Source organism: Camelus dromedarius, chromosome 31 (assembly GCF_036321535.1).
Source record: "Camelus dromedarius isolate mCamDro1 chromosome 31, mCamDro1.pat, whole genome shotgun sequence".
In the NCBI taxonomy this organism is placed as follows: Eukaryota; Metazoa; Chordata; class Mammalia; order Artiodactyla; family Camelidae; genus Camelus; species Camelus dromedarius.
The window spans coordinates 2,865,065-2,885,473 of NC_087466.1; the positions used below are offsets into that span (position 1 = coordinate 2,865,065).

Sequence of the window (20,409 nt, forward strand, 5' to 3'; positions counted from 1 at the left end):
TCCCACGTCCCTGGTGGCTGCTCAGATCATCCTCCACTAAGTGGTGGTCACTCTTTCGGATCATGCCACGCCCCAGCCCGTATCCCACTGTTCAGGACACAGAACAAAACTCTGTTACCATGGCCCAACCTTCTTAGCTCTACAGGATCTTAGCCTCCACCCGGCCCCACACGCATCTTCTTCATAGCGGCACTTATCACAGCTGTAGTTTATTAGACAGGACCATGGGAAACTGTCAGCCCTGGGCCGTTTATGACCTACAGCATTCTTCAACGGGTTACATGGCTTTGTTGCCTTCCTGGGTGTCAGGCCCCATTCCGGCTGTAAGCGCCCCAGGGCAGGGCTGTCTGGTGTCAGTGAACTGGGAATTAAGGAAGGAAGGGAAGCAGCCCCCCTCCATCATGATGGGCCAGCCAGCGCGAACACCACCTGGGCCTCGGAATCTTGCCAAGCCCAGAGCAGCCGTCCCCGCCAGCCCCCGCCCAGTGTTGTCATTCTGCCCTTTCCAGCCGCAGAAACAGCTGTGGCCTGGAACTGGGATATCTGTTCCTGCAGCTGCCCTGCGTTCTCTGGGTGGGGAAACTGAGGCACCGGCACTTTAGGCCTCCTCCCTGCCTTTAGGCCTTGCTTCGTTCCTCCTCCACTGGGCCAAGTTCCAGTCCCAGCTGTGAGGCCGGGAAAGCCGCTGCCTGAGTCAGGGCCTCCGTGCTATTTCTGTCCGTGAGAAGTTTTCCCCGGAACCTCCACTTGGGAGGGGGCCTGGGAGGAAGAGAAACGGGCCGAGGCTCCTTTAAGGGGCCCGCGGGGGCGCGCCACGGCCTTTTGTTTGGCGGCGGCGCGCGCGTCAGCGTCAACGCCAGCGCCTGCGCACTGAGGGAGGCCTGGTCGTCGTCTGCTGCGGCGGCGGAGGAGCCCGGCGGCGGCGCGAGCACCTGGCCTGGCCCGCCCTCGCCTCCGGCTTCGGCTCCCCTGGGCTCGGCGCGCCCCGACCCCGCCTCAGCTTTCCTGACCCTCGCAGCCCGGCCGTGGCCGCCCGCTTCCGCCGCCGCAATGATGATGATGGCGCTGAGCAAGACTTTCGGGCAGAAGCCCGTCAAGTTCCAGCTGGAGGATGACGGCGAGTTCTACATGATTGGCTCTGAGGTAGCGCCCGGCACGTCTTCGTCCTCCGGGCGCCGGCCTCGGCCGGGTACCCGCGGGAACCTCGGGCGGGTCTGCGCGCCGAGAACGCGCGCCTCCATTCATCGGGGCGGGCGCGCGCGCGCGCGCGTGCGCGGCCGGTGGGGCGGGGCCGGCAGGCGTGGTCTGGTTTGGGCGTGGTCGAGCAGGCCCCGCCCCGCTCCGGCCACCCGGATTTACCCAGCAGTTTCTCGGGGCCCCGGACACGCCCCTGGTTCCGCGCTGAGTTCCACAATGTCAGCCGGACGAAAAGAAACGGGGTGTTCAGTTTTTCCCTGAGACACGTACTGGGGGATGTTGGACCCCTCTCGTGCACCACTCCCCCATTGCTGCAGCTGGGATCCTGAAATCGCAGGGTCAGAACTCCGGGCTTAGGGAGGGCTCACCCCCATACTGTTCGTTGACTTTGAGGTGGGCTGAGGGGGTGTTTTGACCTTTGATTACCAGTGAGGAAATAGGTTGGGAGGAGGATGCTTGCTTTTTCATGGCCAGGGCCCCAGTCCCTGAGCTAAATCTATCTGCAGTTCGGAAGCAGTTGACACTTGGATATCTTGGACGGACTCTCAGTTAGTACAGGGGAAAGATCCTAAAAATCTTTCATTCTTAACTGAAAGTGACAGCACTTCGTTGAATCAGCTAGAAGACTAACTTTAGGAAAACCCTACAACTTCAGTGATAGTTTGTACCAAGTGTAAAAAGTTTTTCCAGATTGCCTCAAACTAGTCCTTTGTGTCAGTCCCCAGATAGTGTATGGATGTACACACACACGTATGTTTTTAAATTATGGATAGATATAGTGTAGAGATGTGCAAGTACCCAGCAGTAATGTCTCCCTCCTGTAACGAGGTAAGTGCAAATCTTGGAGAGTTAAAGTAATTACAAATGCCAACAGTTGCCTCTCCTTGTGGCAGTTTTCAGTATGAGACATTACATTCCCCTCACCAGTGTTTGGTTTTTTTTCCTTCACAACTGAACATAGTGGGACTAAATTAAATCTCATGAGAGTCACACTGAGGCTCTCAGGACACCCTGTGATTCTTGGCTTGTCTGAGTTGTACTGAGTTATGAGACTAGTGTTATCAGGAGCATCAGAACTTGAGTGTTTTCTTTTCCCACCAATTTTTATAAAACACAAGAGGCAGGCTGCAGTACATTTTTCACCTCATCACAAAAATGCTACACTTTGAAGCTAGCTGTGCTGGGGAGAGGAGCCAGTGCCTGTCTGTCTGCCAGAGCTCAGAATGGTCCTTACCTGCTGGCAGCTACTTGCTGAGATGCAGGGTACAAAGGCAGGGAGGAGTTTCAATATGTGATGATGGCCAGGTTGTTTAAAAATGCAGGAAGAGCAGTCAGTTTGGCCTTGACTCTGAGTCAGTGGTCCTTTTGAAAGTCAGGTTTGCGTTTATAAGGTGGAGCAAATTGAGACGGAGCAGAAGGCAGGAGGCTTGATTCCAGCTCTGCCTCCATGTCACTTTTGTCCTGTGTCTAAGGAGATGCTTAGACTGGATGGTCTCTAAGCTCTTCCCCATAACATGTTTTAGATTCTAGAAAGCTCACGGCAGTCTTTTCGTTAAGCCCTGTTGAGTGAGAACATTTGTCCTGAGATGCAGTTTATACAGACCAGGTGGGAAAAGGAAGAGGCCATTTGCTTTCTGGGGCCTAGCTTATCGATTGTCAGACCTTGGGAGGTCTGGGGAGGGTTTAGGATCAGAGTGCTGCCTACCGATACCCAGCAGCTCCCCCCACAACATTGGGTAGGTGGCCCACTGCCCCCTTCCCCTTGGCAAACAGGCACCATATTCAGCACCAGCCACAGCAGCACCCTCAGCAGCCCCACATCACTTTGGTGCAGCGGCCTTGGGAGGAAATCCAAAGTTGCAGTGAGTGTGTCACTGTCCTCCCGCCATCTTCAGGCAGATGGACTCAGCTGAGAGGGGCTTAGGAAAACATGCGCAGTGGTGCTGTGAGCAGTGCTGCTCATGCTTACCCTTTGGTGGTAACACTCAGGCCAAATACCGCACGTGGGGCTGTGCCTACAGTATGGAGCACGAGTGACGCTATGACTGCCTTCTGTCGTGCTGCTCGGTGCCCTGATTGTCCATCATGCGAATCTTTGATTCCTGAAAAAGGGAGAACTTTTAAAAAACGAATATACTATCCTGAGGTAGGAAAGTGGGGAAATAGTAGAAGTGGTCCTTCCTCAGGTGAACTTCACAGTTGAGCATTTGATGGATGAGTAGGGAGACCCAGGAAAGGGAAGTGGTTCCCGGTTACAGGTGGAGCCAGCACCCAGTGCACTGGCTGTCCCCTGCCATGTGCCTCAAATGGTCGTTTCTGAAAAGTCATTGAAAGAGTGAGAGTGTCTTTATAAAAACTTTAGGACTGGATTTCTTTTCATCAGGCATGTCATGCTTCACTTTGAGTATTTGGAACAGGCAAACTGAAGCTAACATTTGGAGCAGTAGTGATTTATATAGCAAGCTGGTGATTGCTGATAAGTGCTTTTTAAACTCTTTGGAAAATTCCTTTGGTATTTCTGGTTTGAGTTTTGTTACTAAACAAAGCAGCAGGGGCCATGGGGGAAATTATCCTGCATCTGTCTAAGATTAAAAGACCTTTTTCGTCTTTATTACATCGTAAAAATATCAAAGTCAAGCCTGAAGATAAAAGAAAGTCGGAGAGGCCTTACATTTCTGGAAAGTGCCAGAGACTTTTGTCCAAAATCAGAATCGCCACATGCTTCTTGGTGAGCTCTGGAGACTGCCTCCTGAGTGTCTGTTCAGGTCTTTGTGAACTTGATCCTGTCATCAGGATACAGACGTTACCACCCTGGCCAGAGGGGCGGATGGGGGCCAGATGCTCAGTGCCGCTGAACCTTGGATGTCAGCACATGGTGTTTTTATTGCTGCTCAAAGCCCAGTGCCTGGGGGCCAACCCGAGGTCTGTTTGTCTCTCATCCAGCAGGGCCTCTGCGCTCCCCTGCCTGGTGGAGATGCGTCCCTCATAATGAGCCTTCTTGCTTTACTCATAGGTGGGAAACTACCTCCGTATGTTCCGAGGTTCTCTGTACAAGAGATACCCCTCGCTCTGGAGGCGACTAGCCACTGTGGAAGAGAGGAAGAAAATAGTTGCATCGTCACATGGTAAAAAAACAAAACCTAACACTAAGGGTGCGTCTTCACGAGGGTTTGTAAACCTGTTTCAAAACCACTCGCTTATGTCATGAAGATAAAACGTTTTCACTCCAGTGTCTTCACTGCAGCCCCTACCTTAGTTAGTGTGGCTTGGCGGGAGCATCCCAGGGCGGGGTCGCCCGGGAGAACAGGTGGTGGTTCTCAGGTGTTCTCAGCGGGGCCAGTGGGCGTGAGGGGCGGGGCCGGGGCCAAGTGGGTGCCGTGAAGACACTTTGGTCTCAAAACGTTTTAGGAATGCTGTGATGCTCTGCCATCTGCCGTGGGCGTGTCCCACAGTCACCCTTCATGCAGCCCAGTGGCGGGGGGCGGCCTCAGTCCCCGCTCCCCTCCGGGCTTTCACCGCTTCGCTTCCCGGAGCACGTCCATCGCGTAGCACGTCATTTTGGCCGCCGGTCCGCTCGCGCTCGTGTGCATGTCTGCTGGGTGTCTGGGCCTGCTGGGGCGCTGCCACCCGAGGGCGGCAAGGATGCTCTGCTGACACCGAGGCGCCCCAGGGCTTTGGGCTCTGATGCTGCGCTTGGCGGGTGGCGAACTGCTTCCCACCTGGCGGAGGCGCTCGGTAGAGAGCAGCCCGGGCCCTGTGTGCGTGCGTGTGCCCGTGCCCTTCTGTACGTGCGCCTGTGTCCCTGCCTGCGTGTGTGTGCGTGTGCCCGTGCCCTTCCGTACGTGCGCCTGTGTCCCTGTGTGCGCGCGCCTGTGTCCCTGTGTTGCGTGCCTGTGTCCCTGTGTGCGCGCGTGCTTCGCAGCCAGTCCAGTCCGGGTGTGTGGTCCGTGGGCGCTGCTGTGGTCTCGTCCTCTGTGCTCGAAGTTGCGTTCTTTTAATGCAGGAGCCGGAGCTGCTTTTTATCCGCTGCTGTAACATTTCACTCTCTCGCTTTAAAAAGCCCCCATCTGTCCTCCCCCCGCCCCCATGGAGCCAGTCGCTAACGCAGTGAGCCCTAGCCCTGCTTTTCCCTCCGCAAGCCTCCCCCGAAGAGGGTGTCGGCACCTCTTCCGCCTCGTGCTTGGGAGACGCCTTCCCCGTAACCGATTTGTTTCTCCAGGAGGAGCCAGGCGGCGGCTCTGGGCCCTCGGCCGGGGTCCCTTAGGAGAGCCGGGGGTCGAGTTGCCTAGAACTCGCCCCGCTCCCCAGACAGCTCGCGTTGACTGGCGCTGAGCCAGGAATTCTTGTTCGTGTGAAGCAGCTCTTTCCCACTCTCTGGGCTCTTGTTTTAAAAGAAAATTATTTCTCATCTTTCATTCCATCTCCACCTCGCTTCGTGTTGTGGACTGCGGCGGTGTCAGACCTCTTCCCACTGGTGGCAGCGCTCTGGAGCCTTTCTTTCCCCGAGAGCTCTGCTCGCTGAGCTGCGCTGTGGCTGCTGCCGCTGCCCCGTGCTCTTCCTCTGCCTGGAGCTCGTGCTCCTGGGACTCGTTGGTCCCTGTCCATCCCAAGGGGGTGCTAACCCGGTAGAACCTCCAAAGAAAGCACTCGGTCCAGATTGCCCTTTTGGAAGAGGCCAGCATTCGGCAGTAGTCAGGTTGACACCGCTTTTCCCACCTCCCGCATGTGAGGACCTCAGTGCTGCGTCTCCTAGCTGCTGCGGCCCGCTGCCTGCTCACAGGGTGACCGCAGCTGTGTCTCTGGTTGCAGATCATGGATACACAACCCTGGCCACCAGTGTGACTCTGCTAAAAGCCTCCGAGGTGGAAGAGATTCTGGATGGGAATGATGAAAAGTACAAGGCAGTGTCCATCAGCACAGAGCCCCCCACCTACCTCAGGTACTGCACCCGGGCAGGCCACTCGCGACATCCACGGGTGTCTTCCCCATATTCTGGAACCAAAGTGCCTTTTAATACTTTCCCCACTGTGCTTACAAATCATCTTAGCTGGGTTTCCAAGTTTTTTCTACGTCTTTGGAATTTCTAAGAAACACGAGCCAGGTCTTGCATTTCGGAGAATCATTAGGAATGCTTTGAAAGTGGGACTAATCTGTCAGAAAAATTAGTGGCCTAGATAAACTCAGTAAAGAAACAAACAGTAGATTTGGATGTTTTCACAGCGGCAGTTAAGTAGGCAAGTAATGGGGAAGCTGCTACGTTTTAGGAAGAGCTTGCTCATTCTGATTTATAAGAAAATGGATAGCCCAGTAGGTAAATAAGTGAAGGGTAGCCCACACTGAAGTCAGGAGTAGACAAACACAGGGGACATTTGTTCTTGTGTGTAACTTGAAAACTGCAAAGTAAAAAAAGAAGTAGCAACATAAAGAACTGGGGGGGGGGGCGCAGTAGAGGAGGCACACCCACACAGCGCGGGGCTCCTGTTGTGACCTCAAGTTTTTTTTCATTCTCTGGCCCATTAATTTCACCCCTGGAAATTGGTTCCGGGGGAACAATTTAAAAGAACAACAGCAGCAACAAAACCCATCACCTAACAGAGATGCTCTCGGTGGCGTGTGAGTTCTGGTGGGAGGTAGGGAGCCCCGAGTGCCCCGCCTCAGAGAGAGGCCAGGAGAGGGAAGGTGCAGACACCCGAGTAGACCGGGACGTGATGATGTGTCATAGGTAAGTAGACCACAGTGACCCGAAACATGGTTCACACGAGTGAGACTCGCAGAATACCTGCATTCCGAGTTCAGCCCTCAAGAAAACATGTTCATATGCACAAGACCCCAGGGAGCACTCAGGCCGGGGATTGTTTCAAGTGACGTGGTTATGCAAAGTCATTTTCCAGATCGTCTCTCAATTTTACTGCTGGATTGTTTTTATGACACCACCGAAACCCCCCAAAAAGGTGGCATGCATCCAGCCTGGCTGCTGTTCTAGATGTGTGCTCTGTGGATTCCTTTTTCCTCAAGGGCTGTGGGAAGGACACAGTAATAGTCAGACTTTCCTAGAGAAGGTGCAAAAGGAAATTATGTTCACATGGATGGGACTTTGAATTCTCACATCACAATCAGCTGGGCATCTTTTATGGGGTGGTCAGTACTTTCTGTCGCATGAGGGAGAGCTGAAGGAGGAGAATCCTGTTCCCGGAGGTGAGAACCACAGGGTCGGGGGTGGGAGGGGTTCAAGGAAAGCCGTTTCCGTGGGCTCCACCCTCAGGAAGCACCTGCCCAGCGAGCCCCCCAGGAGGGCTGGCACCTCCTGTCCGGTCAGTGGACAGGTCAGGCAGAGGCTGGATGCCCCTGTGGGGGCTCCTGGACAGACCCCCTTGTGGTGGCAGGAATGTTGAATTACATGACTCAGATCCTCGGATTCTGTGCATGGCCGTGTAGTCGCCCTCACTGTGCTTGTGAGATGACCAGTGTTATCCACCTGAGACCCCCTGGCTGGAGGGGATGGCGGGGCCGCTGAGGCCTGGAAATGAGAGCCTGTTCCAGAGATAAGACCAGACTCTGGTGAAAGCCGCAGTGCGAGCACTAGGAGGAGAGCTGTCAGAAAAGGGGGGGTGGTCTGCATCAAAGGTGCCCAGACACAGGCCCCTCTGCACCAGCATCGCCCGTGGAAGTTGTAAAAAATCCACATTCCAGGCCCTCCCCCGAGACAGGAATCACGTGACCTGGGTGGGGCTGGGGAACCTTCCACTCACGTTTTTCGAAGTGAGCCTGTGGGCCAGGATTAGAAACCACCGGCCAGATCATCTGTGGCAGGGACCCCATCTTGTAGCCCCAACTTCTCACCTAAATTCTCTCCATGTTCCCCGTTTTCCCAGGTCTCCGGCCTAAGGTGGAAGTAGATCATGAGGTCAGAGCCAGACCTGAGTGTGGGGAACGTGAGGGGGTTCCTGGGCAAATTTGGTGCCCCCAATCCCTCCCAGCCCCCACCCTCAGGGGTGCTCCTGGACCTCAGTGTCGGGTGTGAGTGGCTCCAGGTTTAGAACAGAGGCCATGGCTGCTGCCTCTGCCTTCCACCACCCCGTGGAGAGGGAGGGGGTTGCCAGCCGTGTCCCCTGCCCCTCCTGGGAGGGCACCATCTGAGCAGCAGGAAACCAGGCAATGGTCTGGTTCCCTGGAGATAAAGTGCAGGGGTTTGGGATAGAAAGGTGAGTTACGCACAATCACTGATGGGGGTTCCTTAAATTACTTTGAACGTTGTTTTCTAGACAGTATGTACCATTACATCTGCTCACCTGTACCGGTCTGAAGGCCCAGAGGCCACAGCGTGGCCTCATCTGTCTCAGGCTGGACTGCCCATGTGAGATAACGCTAATGGAGTCCCTCCCTGCCTCAGACCCCCAGGGACTCCCACCCAGCGGCCGAGTGCAGCCAGTTCCTCGCTGAGCAGCCAGCCCCTGTAATTGAGACCCTCTCTGTGTCTCCAGCCCCAGCCCCAGCCCTTGCCGAGCCCACAACCTGCTCCTCCTCCCTGCTGCTATCTGTTTGCCTCCCAAAATGCCCTCCTTCCATCCATCCCCCCAGTGAACTCTGACTCAGTGCTTAAGGCTCCACTCCAGGGCTGCTCCTCTGGGAAGCACCCCTGTACCCCTTCCTTGTGGAAGGGACGGTGTTGCCTAGAGCCCATTCCTAGCATGTAGGATGTTGCTTCTGGCCCCTGCAGTGGGCTGGGGTCTGCTCTGCCGTGTATGGGGCCCCCGGCCCTTCCCCTAACCTGGATGCCTCTGAGCGGGTGCCAGTGGGTGCCGAGGGAATAGCCGCCTGCAGAGTCTGGGATCACAGAGGTCCCAGCAGGAGCACAGTGGGTGTCCACTGACCTCGACTTGGGGCCTCGTGGGCGGTTTTGGGCTCCTGGCCTGAGCAGAGGGATTTCCCGTGTCTCGCAGGGAACAGAAAGCCAAGAGGAACAGCCAGTGGGTGCCCACCCTGCCCAACAGCTCCCACCACCTGGACGCCGTGCCCTGCTCCACGACCATCAACAGGAACCGCATGGGCCGGGACAAGAAGAGAACCTTCCCTCTCTGGTGAGTGTGCCTCCGCCTTTGGTCTCCTGCTCCCCAGAAGAACACTGCTTCTACCTTGTGTCCCTGAAACGCTGCTCCTTCTCGAAGCTGGTCTCCCTGGCCTCCGACGTGGTCCAGCCCCGGCCTCGCCCCCTCTGGCCCCGGGCTCTTGCTCCCCAGCTCCTCGGGTCAAGTTCCTGGGTGCAGTCCTGGCACCTTTCTTATGCCGTCCCTTGACTCCTGTGTTAGTTGCCTGTGGCTGCTGAAACAGAACACCACAAACTGTGTGGCCTGAAATAACACGGGTGTATTCTCTCCTAGTTCCGGGGACCGGGAGTTTCCCTGGGCCCGAGTCAAGGTGTTGGCCTGGCCCTGCTCCCTCTGGGGGCTCTTCCAACTCCCAGCGCTGCCGCACCCCTTGGCTTATGGCTACATCGCTGTAATCTCTGCCTCTGTGGTCACATGGGCTCCTCGGCGTGTATGAAGTCTCCCTTCCTTTCTTATAAGGACACTTGTGATGTAATTTAGGGGCCACTTGGATAATCTCTCAAGATTCTTTACTTAATCACATCTGTAAAGCTTTCTCCTTGTTTTTTTAGCTCTGTAAAGTCACAGGCACAGGTTCCAAGAGTTAGGATGTAGATATCCTCGGGGGGCATTTTGCAAGCTCTCCCTGAATGCGTCCCCCCCTCCGGCACATGCTGCCCGCAGGCTTCTCCATCCTGGGACCTAGGCTAGAGTCCCTGAGTCCTTCCTTCTCACACCACAAAGCCAGTTTCAGCAAACGTCTCCTTGCTCAGCCTTCCAAGTCCCCAGAATCCAGCCACCCTTGGCCAGCTCCCCATCAGGCGCGTGTCTGCCATGGGCTGTGTTTTCCTCGTTTGTTTATTGGTTCGTCCTCTGTGCCCCATGCTCTCTGAGAGCAGCTTGCAGCCCACTATCTTCCACAGACGCCCTTGGGTTTCCCATGGCGCCCCCACTCCGCCTCTTTCCTCTCTTCCTAAACTGCACGTGTGAGCGAGGAGCTGCTTGGCTAACAGCCCTCCTGGGGCTCCTCAGGGCCGAGGCTGGAGACAAGAGCTGGGCCACTTTGACGCCTGTAGCTCCCCAGCGCCCCCCCACCTGTTGCCCCGCCCAGTCTGCACCCTGCCTTCACTGGCCTGGCTGCTCCCTCAGCACCTTCTCGACCCTCCCACCCTTGGCCTTTACTCACGTCCTTCCTCTTTTGGGGACACCTCCAAAAGGAAAGGAGTTTCCCACTGGTTTTGGGAAAGTCTTGCCTGCTCTGGGGCTTAGACGTCCCTTCCTTAAGAGAACATCTCTGTCTTATCCTGCTGCCAAAGTCAGCAGCTCCCCCTCCCCGTGTGTCTGTGAGCCTGGTGCTCTGCCCCTGTGGCCACAGGACTCCCGTTGGCTCTGTCTCTGCCAACTCAGCCCAGCATGGACAGGGCCCGTGAGGAGTGGGCTTCCTCTCTGTCAGGTTGTGGAGGCCAGCAGTGCAGAGAGTAGGGTCCTGGGCGCGGGGACCCCAGCCCCCCTGCTGACATGCCGCCACCTCCCTCTAGCTTCGATGACCACGACCCCGCGGTGATCCACGAGAACGCGTCCCAGCCCGAGGTGCTGGTCCCCATCCGGCTGGACATGGAGATTGATGGGCAGAAGCTGCGGGATGCCTTTACCTGGAACATGAACGGTATGTGGTGGCCGGGACCAGCCATCCTATCGTGCAGATGTCGGGAGTCCTGGGCTCGGAACGCCGCATTCAGAGCATTGAGGTGTGGGTTTGGAGGGTGTGGACCCTGGGTTCAGATCCTTCTTCTGCCTGTTTCCTGTGGGCTGGGCACATGGGCCTTGGGTTCCTTCCTCCCACAGTGAACGTGGTGGCTTGGGCCTGGCCTGCAGGCCGCTGGTCCACAGTGCTCAATTGTGACCTTGCTGTGGCTCCAGTGGAGTCAGCCACCTGGCCATTCCTCAGCCCCATCCACCCCTGCCCTCCCTCTTCTCATCCTCTGAGTCTGGGTCAGATGCCCACTCTTCCCCCTCCCAAAGTCCAGACTCTGCAAATGCAGGTGAGAAAACTGCCATTGGACCCCACCCGAGCGCAGAGTCCTTGTCTGCTTCTGGGATGGGTGATTACACCTGGGTTTATTCTCTTGTTTTTTTTTTTTTTCCCCTGAATCTTTCAGGCTTTTTACAACAAGTATATTATTTATATTCAGGGAAAAACATAGCAAATATCATTTTTAAATGAATGAAAATTTAGAATCACCAGAATCTTAACCACTGTTACCCAATGTACTAGTATAAGTTTCAGATAACCTAACAGGGTATGAGACCCCTCGTTTCAGAGGGATTAGAGGTGAGGGGGGCACGGGTAGAGCAGCATGAGTGACCTGCCCCGTGTCCTTAACCAGAACATCTTGGACCAGTTCCTTGCAAAACACAAGCTACAACAACTCACCCAATGTGGAATAGGTAATTTTAATGTCCCTACAGCTACTAAGGAAGTAGGAGTAGTAATTTAAAACTTTCCAGGAAAGAAATCTCCAGGCCCCGATAGTTTCTCTGTATGAAACATTTAAAGAAGAATTAACACCAATTCTATACAATGTCTTACAAGAAAAGAAGAGGGAACACTTCCCAATTCATTTTATAAAGCTAGTATGACCTTGATACCAAAATTAAAGCACAAAAAAAGTAGACTGCAGATAATAATTAAGGATATATTAATTCTTCACAAAATAGTAGCAGATAGAATTCAGCAAAATATAAAAAGAATCACACATCATGGCCCAAGAATTGTTCCAGGAATGCAAGCCTGGTTCAGTATTTGAAAATCAGTCCATGTGACCCATGTTAACAAATTAAAGAAGGAAAATCACACGATCATACCAACTGATGCAGAAAAAGTATTTAACAAAATTCAACTCAGAAAATTGGGAGTAGAGGGAAACTTCTTCAACTTGGTAAAGAGCCTCTACACAAAATCCTGTAGCTAACATTGTATTTAGTTGGGAAAGACTGAACTCTTTTTCCCCACGATCAGGGCAAGGCAAGGAAGTCTGCTCTCACCACTCTTACTCAGCATGGTGCTGGAAGTACTAGCCAGTGTAATGAGGCAATAAAATGACATAAAAGACATACAGATCAGAAAGAGAGAAATAAAACTGTCCCTGTTTGTAGATGGCCTGATTGTCTACGTAGACAATCCCAGGAGCTCAACTCCAAAAAATCTACTAGAACTAACAGCTGAGTCCAGCAAAGTCATAAGACACAAGATAAACATGCAAAAATCAATTGTATTTCTAAGTACTGTATACTGTCAGTGAGCATTTGGATACTCAAGTGTCCAATGTGAAAAGACATTACTATTTACAATCACTCCATTAAAACAAGGAGTATTTAGGTGTAAACCTTTCAAATGTGTAGGATCTGTATGCTGAAGACTACAAAGTGCTGGTGGAGGTAATTCAAGAAGATCTAAATAAGTGGACAGACAACCCTGTTTGTGGAGCCATGGTGTTGGCTTTCCCTGATTGATATGCAAGTTTAATGCAGTTTCTATGCAAAGCCCAGCAAGACTCTTTGTAGATGTAGACAAGAATTACTCTAAGACTTACGTGGAAAGGCTAGGGAACTAGAGCATCTACAACAATTCTGACAAAGGAGGCGGGAGGCATGCCTTCCCAGTCTCAGGGCTTGGTGTATAGCTGCGGTGATCAAGACAGCATATGCTAAGAGTTTGAGATTTGCAAATGTTAACCACTATATATAAAAATAGATAAAGCACATTTCTTCTGTATAGCACAGGAAACTGAATATAGTATCTTGCAATAACCTTTAATGAAAAAATATGAAAATGAATTTTTTTATATATATATATATATATATATATATATATACACACACACACACACACACATATATACGCATGACTGGGACATTGTGTTATACACCAGAAATTGGCACATCATAACTGACTATATACTTCAGTTAAAAAAAAGACAGCATGTGAATCTACAGCTGTCACAAACTAAAAAGGCTAATTTTAAACAGACTCTGCACAATATACTCATAGGCTGCTGGGCCTGAGCACCTCAGCTTCCTGCTGCATCTCCAGAATAAACAACACTCGCTGGCTGTGTGCGTTACTGATTGTGGGCCGGCTGGGTGTTGGGTCTGGCCCAGTGGTGCTGTTAGGAGGGCTGGTCCCTAGCCCTTCTGGGCTAGTGAGGAAATAGCGGCAGACCTGGTTCTTGATGACAGAATTGTGCTGTGTGCCCACAAGAGGATTCATTCTTGGCTTTCTCTTTGTGGCTCATCCCAGAGCAGCACATGGTCTTTGAGGTTTGGGTTGGGAGAAACGGGCAGGTGGGAGAAAACATCCGATTGCACAGGACCTTGCTGCAGTCTGGCTGGCTGCAGATGGTCCCCGTGAAGCTCATGCCTGGTGTGGTGACACTTCCAGGATCCGGGATCCACACACACCTCCACGCTATCACCTTGTTGAGTGCAGAGTCAGAAACTGAGCAAAGGTCCATAAAAGACCACAAGCAGCCTAATGTCACCTCTGAGGGATTTCTCTACTGGTGCGGTAGTGGTGGATGGACTTGCACCTGCATCTGCTCCATCCTCCCATGTGACGCTGGTCTCAAAGAGGCTTGTCTGGGAGGAACCTGTTAGTTCAGGCTGTGTGACAGCACCACAGGCTGGGGCTGAGGAACAGATTTTATTTCCTCCCACTTCTGGAGGCTGGAAGTCTTGAGATCGAGGTGTTAGTTGTGTTGGTTCCTTCTGAGGCCACCTCCCTGTGTCTTTTTTGTTTGTTTTGAATGGAGGCATGGGGAATTGAACCCAGAACCTCATGCGTGCTAAGCATGTGCTCTACCACTGAGCTATTCCCTCTACCCCCTTCCCTGTGTCTTCATGTGGGCTTCCCTGGTTGCCTGGGGCGGAAGAGGGGAGGACACGGACATTAGCTCTGAAATCTGTTTCCCTCTCCCTGGATGTCTCTGGTTAGATCTTATGGAGCTATGCTGTCTAAGCCTGGGAGCCGGGGAGCCGGGGAGCCTGGGATGAGGGCACATTTAGGGTCTTGGCCACCCCCCAGGGTGGGGGGAGGAGGTGTGTATGGAATGGGGGCCTAAAGGGGGTGCCTGTCCAGTGCTTCCCATCCTGACCCTGTCTGGGAGGACCCATCATCCTCGTCTACTTCTTTAGCTTTGTCCAGGAGGTTTGGCAGAGGAGGAAGGGGTTGCTGAGTCAGGGTCGAGCTCGGTGAGGTTGGACCCTGCAGTCCTTTGGCAGTCCCTGTCTCTCTCCTGATTTCAGAGAAGCTGATGACCCCTGAGATGTTTTCAGAAATTCTCTGCGACGACCTGGATCTGAACCCACTGACTTTCGTCCCAGCCATCGCTTCTGCCATCAGACAGCAGATTGAGTCCTACCCTACGGACAGCATCTTGGAGGACCAGTCAGACCAGCGTGTCATTATCAAGGTGGGTGGTTCCTCAGCCTGGGGAGGGGTCATGGGACGCTGAAGGCCCGTGGAGGCCTCGACAGGCCTGTCTGGGATCCGTGCTGTGGGACTGGGCTTCTGGAGAGCTCTCTTTCAGGCACATGTGGCTCTCTGGGGAGGGGTGTGGGCTGACTTCTCTGACTATCATGTTCTGGGCGCTTTCTGGGGGTGCTGCCGTGGCGTTGCCAAGCGCGGAACGGAGCCCGGGTGGTGCAGAGGAGATGAAGCCAGCTGACTGTAGGATAGGCTCACTCCTCACTCTTCTTGTGGGCAGGCTGTGCCCTGCATGCCCCATGCTGTCTCATTCACTTGCCAGGGTCCTGGGGGAAGGTGCTGTGTCACAGGGGAAGAGGTGGTGGGAATAGGGGCAGGTGGGACTCAGGTGGTGACCTTCCCAGAGGGTGACTGTGCTAGGCCATGAGCCAGAGACCCTCGTGGCTGCCCAGGAGGTTTGTGGGCTCAGCCTCATTTTGTGGGTGGGGAGCTGCAGCCAGAGGCTCAAGGGCCAGCCCAACCTGTTGGCTCCCGAGCAGCCAGCCCACCTCCTCATGGCCCAGGCTCTTAACTCGTGTCCCTGTTCCTGGCCCAGCTGAACATCCATGTGGGAAACATCTCGCTGGTGGACCAGTTCGAGTGGGACATGTCAGAGAAGGAGAACTCACCGGAGAAGTTCGCCCTGAAGCTGTGCTCGGAGCTGGGGCTGGGCGGGGAGTTCGTCACCACCATTGCGTACAGCATCCGGGGGCAGCTGAGCTGGCATCAGAAGACCTACGCCTTCAGGTGGGACCTTGGGCAAGTTCCTCCTGTGTCCCTCTGGTGTGCCGGCAGGGGCGGCACCAAGCACCTCTGCACCAGGGCAGAGTGTTAGTGTTTTCTCTGCTCATGAGCTGTCATCCACATGTGGAGGTCATTACTCAGAGTCCGCCCCTCAAGGAGCGCGTGAGTCTGGTTGTGTCTCAGCTGTTCTCCCAGAAATCCCAGGAGACTACTGTCTTGAGGCTTCCTGTGACTCTGAGCAAGAGACGAGGAATGACCAGACACCCCAGGGCATGGGTCCCCAGCGTCCCGGCTGAGACGGCACATCCGTCACCTCCTGTGACCCTCTAGCAGCCCTGCTGACTCAGGGTCCTGGTCCACAGATGGGCATCCAGGCCCAGGGAGGAGGCCTCGGCACTGGTCGGGGGTGGTGGCTGGCATGCTCCCCACATCCGAGGGAGGCCTGCTCATGGTGCCACAGTGTGTGTCCACTCACTACCCGCGGGCCGAGGCCAATGAGCCTGGGACCAGCCTGGGGTGGCCTCGCTTCCCAGAGTTGACCCTGAGGTCCTGGGAGTGACGTCAACCCCAAGTACCTCATCCCCAGATGCCGACTGAGTTAGAACTCATGTCTGACTGGGACGTGGAGGGTGCCCTCACACGAGGCAGTATCCCTCCTGCTCTGACTCCCCGGGACTGAGCTGCCCACCCAGAGGAGCCCTGGTCAGGCTCCGGGCCGTTGGCAGAGAGACATGCAGCTCCAATCAGGGCGGGGCCCCGGGGCGGCAGGTCAGGACATAGACGGGCCCTCCCTCATCTCAGCAGCCAGTTAACCAGTTCCAGTCGTGCAGGGGGACGACTCGTGCTGAATGTGCAGGTTTCAAATCCTCGGGATTGACGGCAGGGACACTCCCCGGGGACCAGGGGGAGCATGTCCTTCTTCAGTAGCCCAGCCAGCCAGGTGGGAGGGCATGGCCTGCCTAGGGGTCTGGAGGCGTCTGCGTACCTCCTTTGGCCTCAGGAGGACCGCTGTGTTTCCCCAGCCCGCGTGGCTCGTGGGCCTGTGTGTGCCGGGGCTGGGTGCTCGGAGAGCTGGCGAGGGCAGGACGGGGAGTGTGAGGTCAGGCTCTGTCATCCGGGGGCAGGGCTGGCTGGTTTGTTTCTGTAAGAGCTTCGCTGAGGTGGAATTCACATAGCATACTGTTCACATGTCTAGAGCGTGCGACTCAGTGATTTTCTGTGGGTTCGCAGAGTTGTGTTGTCCTGGGCAACCTCTAATCTCCCTCTCTGTAGATCTGCCTGCTCTGGATACTTAACAGCATCATATAACTTACGGTTCTCCGTGGCTGGCTTAGCATGTTTTGGGGGTTCATCCATGTGGCGCCTGTGTCAGAATTTCATTCCTTTTCATGGCTCAATAACATCCCATGGCATAGATGGACCGGGTTTTATTTATCCAATCATCAGTTGATGGCCATTTGGGTTGTTGGAGCTTCTGGGCTGTTAAGAGTAGTGCTGCTGTGAACAGCCATATAGAGGTTTTTCTGGAACACCTGTTTTCCGTTCTCCTGGGTGTGCAGCTGGGAGTGGACTTGCCAGGTCACGTGCTAACTCTGTAGCACTTTGAGGAACTGCTGGACCCTTGTCTCAAAGCAGCTGTGCCATTTTATGTTCCCGCCAGCAGAGGGAGGTTCCATTTTCTCTGCATCCTCGCCAGCCTTGGTTACCTGGTCGCCACCCTGGCCGGGGTGGAGGGGCATCTCAGATGGTTTTGATTTGCATTTCCCGGATGGCTAATGATGTTGAACATCGTTTCATGTGCTACTGGCCATGTGTGTATCTTCTTTGCAAAAAAGGCTGTTTGAGTCGTTTGTGTTATAATTGGGTTGTTATTTTATTCTTGAGCTGTAAGAGTTCGTTATGTGTCCTAGATACGGGGCTGGTGTCACGTACATGGTGTGCATATGTTTCCTCCCCTTCCTGGGTTGTGTTTCACCTTGGTGACCGTGTCCTTGGAAGCACGAAAGCTTTAAATTTTGATGAAGTCCATTTATCTTTGTTTTCTTTTGTTGCTTGTGCCTTTGGTGTATGCCTGGGAAAGTGCTGTCTGCTCCCGGGTCTTGTCCCAGCACCATTTGTTGGAAAGACTGTTCTTCCCATTGGGTGGGCTTGGCCCCTTGTCGAAAGTCACTGGATGGTAAACAGGAGGGTGACGTCGAGGGGTGACATCGAGTTTTGTCCCCCTCCACCTGGTTGGGGGGCAGGTCACCTCCCCCCACCGTCTCTGACCTCACTGACAACGTGCTTCTCAGCTGGCCGTCAGACCGAGTGGGGTCACACCCAAGTTGAACCTCCTGGTCCCTCTGCCTCCTCAGCCACGGAGGGCCTCTCCTGCCTGGACACTGCGCGTGGTAGGAGTGTCGGGGTCTCAGGTGGCCTCGAGGCCAGGGAAGTGGCATCCCCTGGGAGGGTGGTCGGCAGGGTGGCTCTCCGCCTGCGTGTCCCCCCCCACACACATGTGGGGCCAGGCTCGACCTTCCATGCTTGGCTCGAGCCGTTCTTATTTTAGAACAGACCCACTGGGTGGAATTTTCCCAGAGCCCCGGGGAGGTAAACACAGGGGCCTTCAGGACCTACACGCCAGGCCTTGTTGAAGTTAAGAGGAAAACATGTTTTGTTCTCGTCGGCGTGGGCTTGGCGACTTTCCTGTCTGCCCGCACGAGGAAGGCGGCTGGGAGCCCTCGAGGTGAGGAACGATGTTTGAGTCTGGCCTCCGTGGTTTCTGGATTGCTAGCCTGCGCCTGGCTGGGGAGAGCGGCTGCCGGGAGCAGCAGAGGAGGGGTGGCTGGGGTCCAGCCACCGGCCTCTGAGTCACCCGCACAAGCCCGGGCTCTGGGCCTTGTGGGCGTGGACCCTATAGGCCAAGCTGCGGCAGCAAGAGGTGAACCCTGCTTCTGCAAGCGAGTAGGGGCCACCCCGGGCTGTGCTCCCCGTGCTCGCGGCCTCCAAGATTCTGGGCGGAGAAGCAGCACGAGGAAGGCCGGGATGGGCCTGGGCCCCGGGTGCCGTGTGTGCACTGCCTGTGTCGTGGGGAGCGGGGCTCTGCAGTCAGGCCTGGATGGACGTTCCCACAACCTTGGGCACCGTCTTGGGGAGGCTATTGGAGGGCCCCTGGCCCCCCAACTCATGGATGTACGTTGGATATTTAGTGATTCTCTGAATTTCCTTACAGCAGTGACATTGTTCCCATTTGCCAGATGAGGGGTCAGAACCAGGTGTCTTATGCCTCCTTGGGCCCCGCCTGCCCTCCCTCAGAGCTGCCTCTGCAGGGCTTCAGGGGGCCAATTCCTGAGGGGCCTTCTGGGGGCCGAGCCTTGGGCACAGGACAGGTGGCCTGGCCGGAGGGGAGAGCTGAGGGCCCAGGAGGCCAGCGTGGCGGCTGCAGGTGGGAGAGGCCCAGATTTGGGCCCTGTGCTGAGGCTCCCCTGCCTGGCTGGGTCCAGAGGCAGCAGCTTGGCCAGGCACCCCCCAGCCTTCTTAGCCTACTTGGAGGCTGACCCCACCACCGCTAAGGCCACTTAGCCAGAGGGTCCAGTGATAATGGCTGCCCCCATAACACCGCTCCGTGGACCCCTCCCCAGTCTGCAGAACTGGAGATGCTGCGGTGGCAGCAAGGTGACCATCTGCTTTGAAGAGGAGCTCACGGGGTCATGTGGGCAGCACTGTTGCCAGGGAGGGGAGGTCCAGGCGGCTCTGCTGTGAGATTCTGGTGACTGGAGCATCCCTCCTGCCCTGTCAGAGGCTGCTCTGAGGAGATGGGCAGAGACCAGGCTCCAGCGTCCCATCCACTGGTGGGCAGGGTGGACAGTGGTTTCTTGGGCCCCCTCCACTGCTACCCTGAGAACCAGCACCTCCTCCCTCCCATCTTCCACAGTGAGAACCCCCTGCCCACGGTGGAGATTGCCATCCGGAACACAGGCGATGCTGACCAGTGGTGCCCACTGCTGGAGACCCTGACGGACGCCGAGATGGAGAAGAAGATCCGAGATCAGGACAGGAACACAAGGTGCCCCCCCCGCCTCTCCTGGCAGGCCCCTGGGTGATGAGTCCCCACCTAGCCCTGCGGGGAGCAAGTTTCAGCCATGGGGTCAGGATCTGACCACAGACCAACTCAGGTGTCAGGACCCTGGGAGGGGTGGGCAAGACAGAGGGCAGCTTCTAGGTCCAGGCTGAGGGAGGGCTGGGGTCCCACAGTCATGTCCTGTCTCTGCCCACGGCACCCTGGGTGAAGGGCAGCCGCCTTGGGTCACCACCTTTCCCCTCCTGCAGGCGGATGAGGCGTCTGGCCAACACTGCCCCGGCCTGGTAACCACCTGGTGGCGTTTGGCTCCCACGGAGCATCTGGAAGATTGGACCGACTCTCCTCCATCTTCTGGAAGGAGGGGACAAGGAGGAGGGCAGCCTGGCTGTCCTGAGGAGCACGGGGCAGGAGCCTCTGGGCCGCCCTCCCCCGGGTTGCCTTCCCCCGGGTACACATTCCGTTTGCTGAGCCCCAGTCCCCACCGTCCGTCTCTGGTCAGGAAGAGGCCTCATTTGGGTTGTGTTTTGTTTTTGTACAGGAGCCCCAGGCAGGGCGAGCAACAGTTTTTAAATAAAAGGTGACAGGTCCTGTTCCATTTCTTGAAGTGGTGGCATGAAAGTAAGAAGTGGGGAGGGCACGAGGCAGGTGGCTGGGCGTGTGGCCACGGCTGGTGGGCAGGCCCCTTGCCCTCCTCCACTGCACATCCTGAGTCAGAGCAGGTCTTCCTCCTCCATGCCAGCTTCCCACCCACCGGTGCTGGGCAAGTTCTTGCTGTCAGAGGGCAGAGCCGCCTGCTTGTC

The 20,409-nt window shown here is 55.4% G+C and overlaps 1 protein-coding gene across 2 annotated transcripts; it reads left to right on the forward strand.

Moving 5' to 3' along the window:
- Nucleotides 1-852: 852 nt before the first annotated feature.
- Nucleotides 853-20,204, forward strand: SMARCB1 (SWI/SNF related, matrix associated, actin dependent regulator of chromatin, subfamily b, member 1). Of its 2 annotated transcripts, none has more exons than XM_031442351.2 (9): nucleotides 853-1,143; nucleotides 4,211-4,349; nucleotides 6,007-6,136; nucleotides 9,138-9,275; nucleotides 10,820-10,947; nucleotides 14,586-14,752; nucleotides 15,362-15,552; nucleotides 19,463-19,594; nucleotides 19,858-20,204. In XM_031442351.2, exons 1-9 carry the CDS (start codon nucleotides 1,051-1,053, stop codon nucleotides 19,895-19,897), a joined length of 1,158 nt encoding a protein of 385 aa, XP_031298211.1. In that variant the 5' UTR covers nucleotides 853-1,050; the 3' UTR covers nucleotides 19,898-20,204. The 2 variants fall into 2 exon arrangements, with proteins under 2 accessions (XP_031298211.1, XP_031298212.1); XM_031442352.2 differs by having other exon boundaries at nucleotides 877-1,143; nucleotides 4,211-4,322.
- The last annotated feature ends 205 nt before the right edge of the window (nucleotides 20,205-20,409 follow it).

What these genes read in the sequence shown, in the direction of transcription:
- SMARCB1 (XM_031442351.2), top strand. Translation starts at nt 1,051, where the DNA reads ATGATGATGATGGCGCTGAGCAAGACTTTCGGGCAGAAGCCCGTCAAG. An exon ending in AACAAAACCTAACACTAAGG is followed by an intron (nt 4,350 to 6,006) that starts GTGCGTCTTCAC and finishes CTCTGGTTGCAG; the next exon opens with ATCATGGATACACAACCCTG. An exon ending in CAGAAGACCTACGCCTTCAG is followed by an intron (nt 15,553 to 19,462) that starts GTGGGACCTTGG and finishes CATCTTCCACAG; the next exon opens with TGAGAACCCCCTGCCCACGG.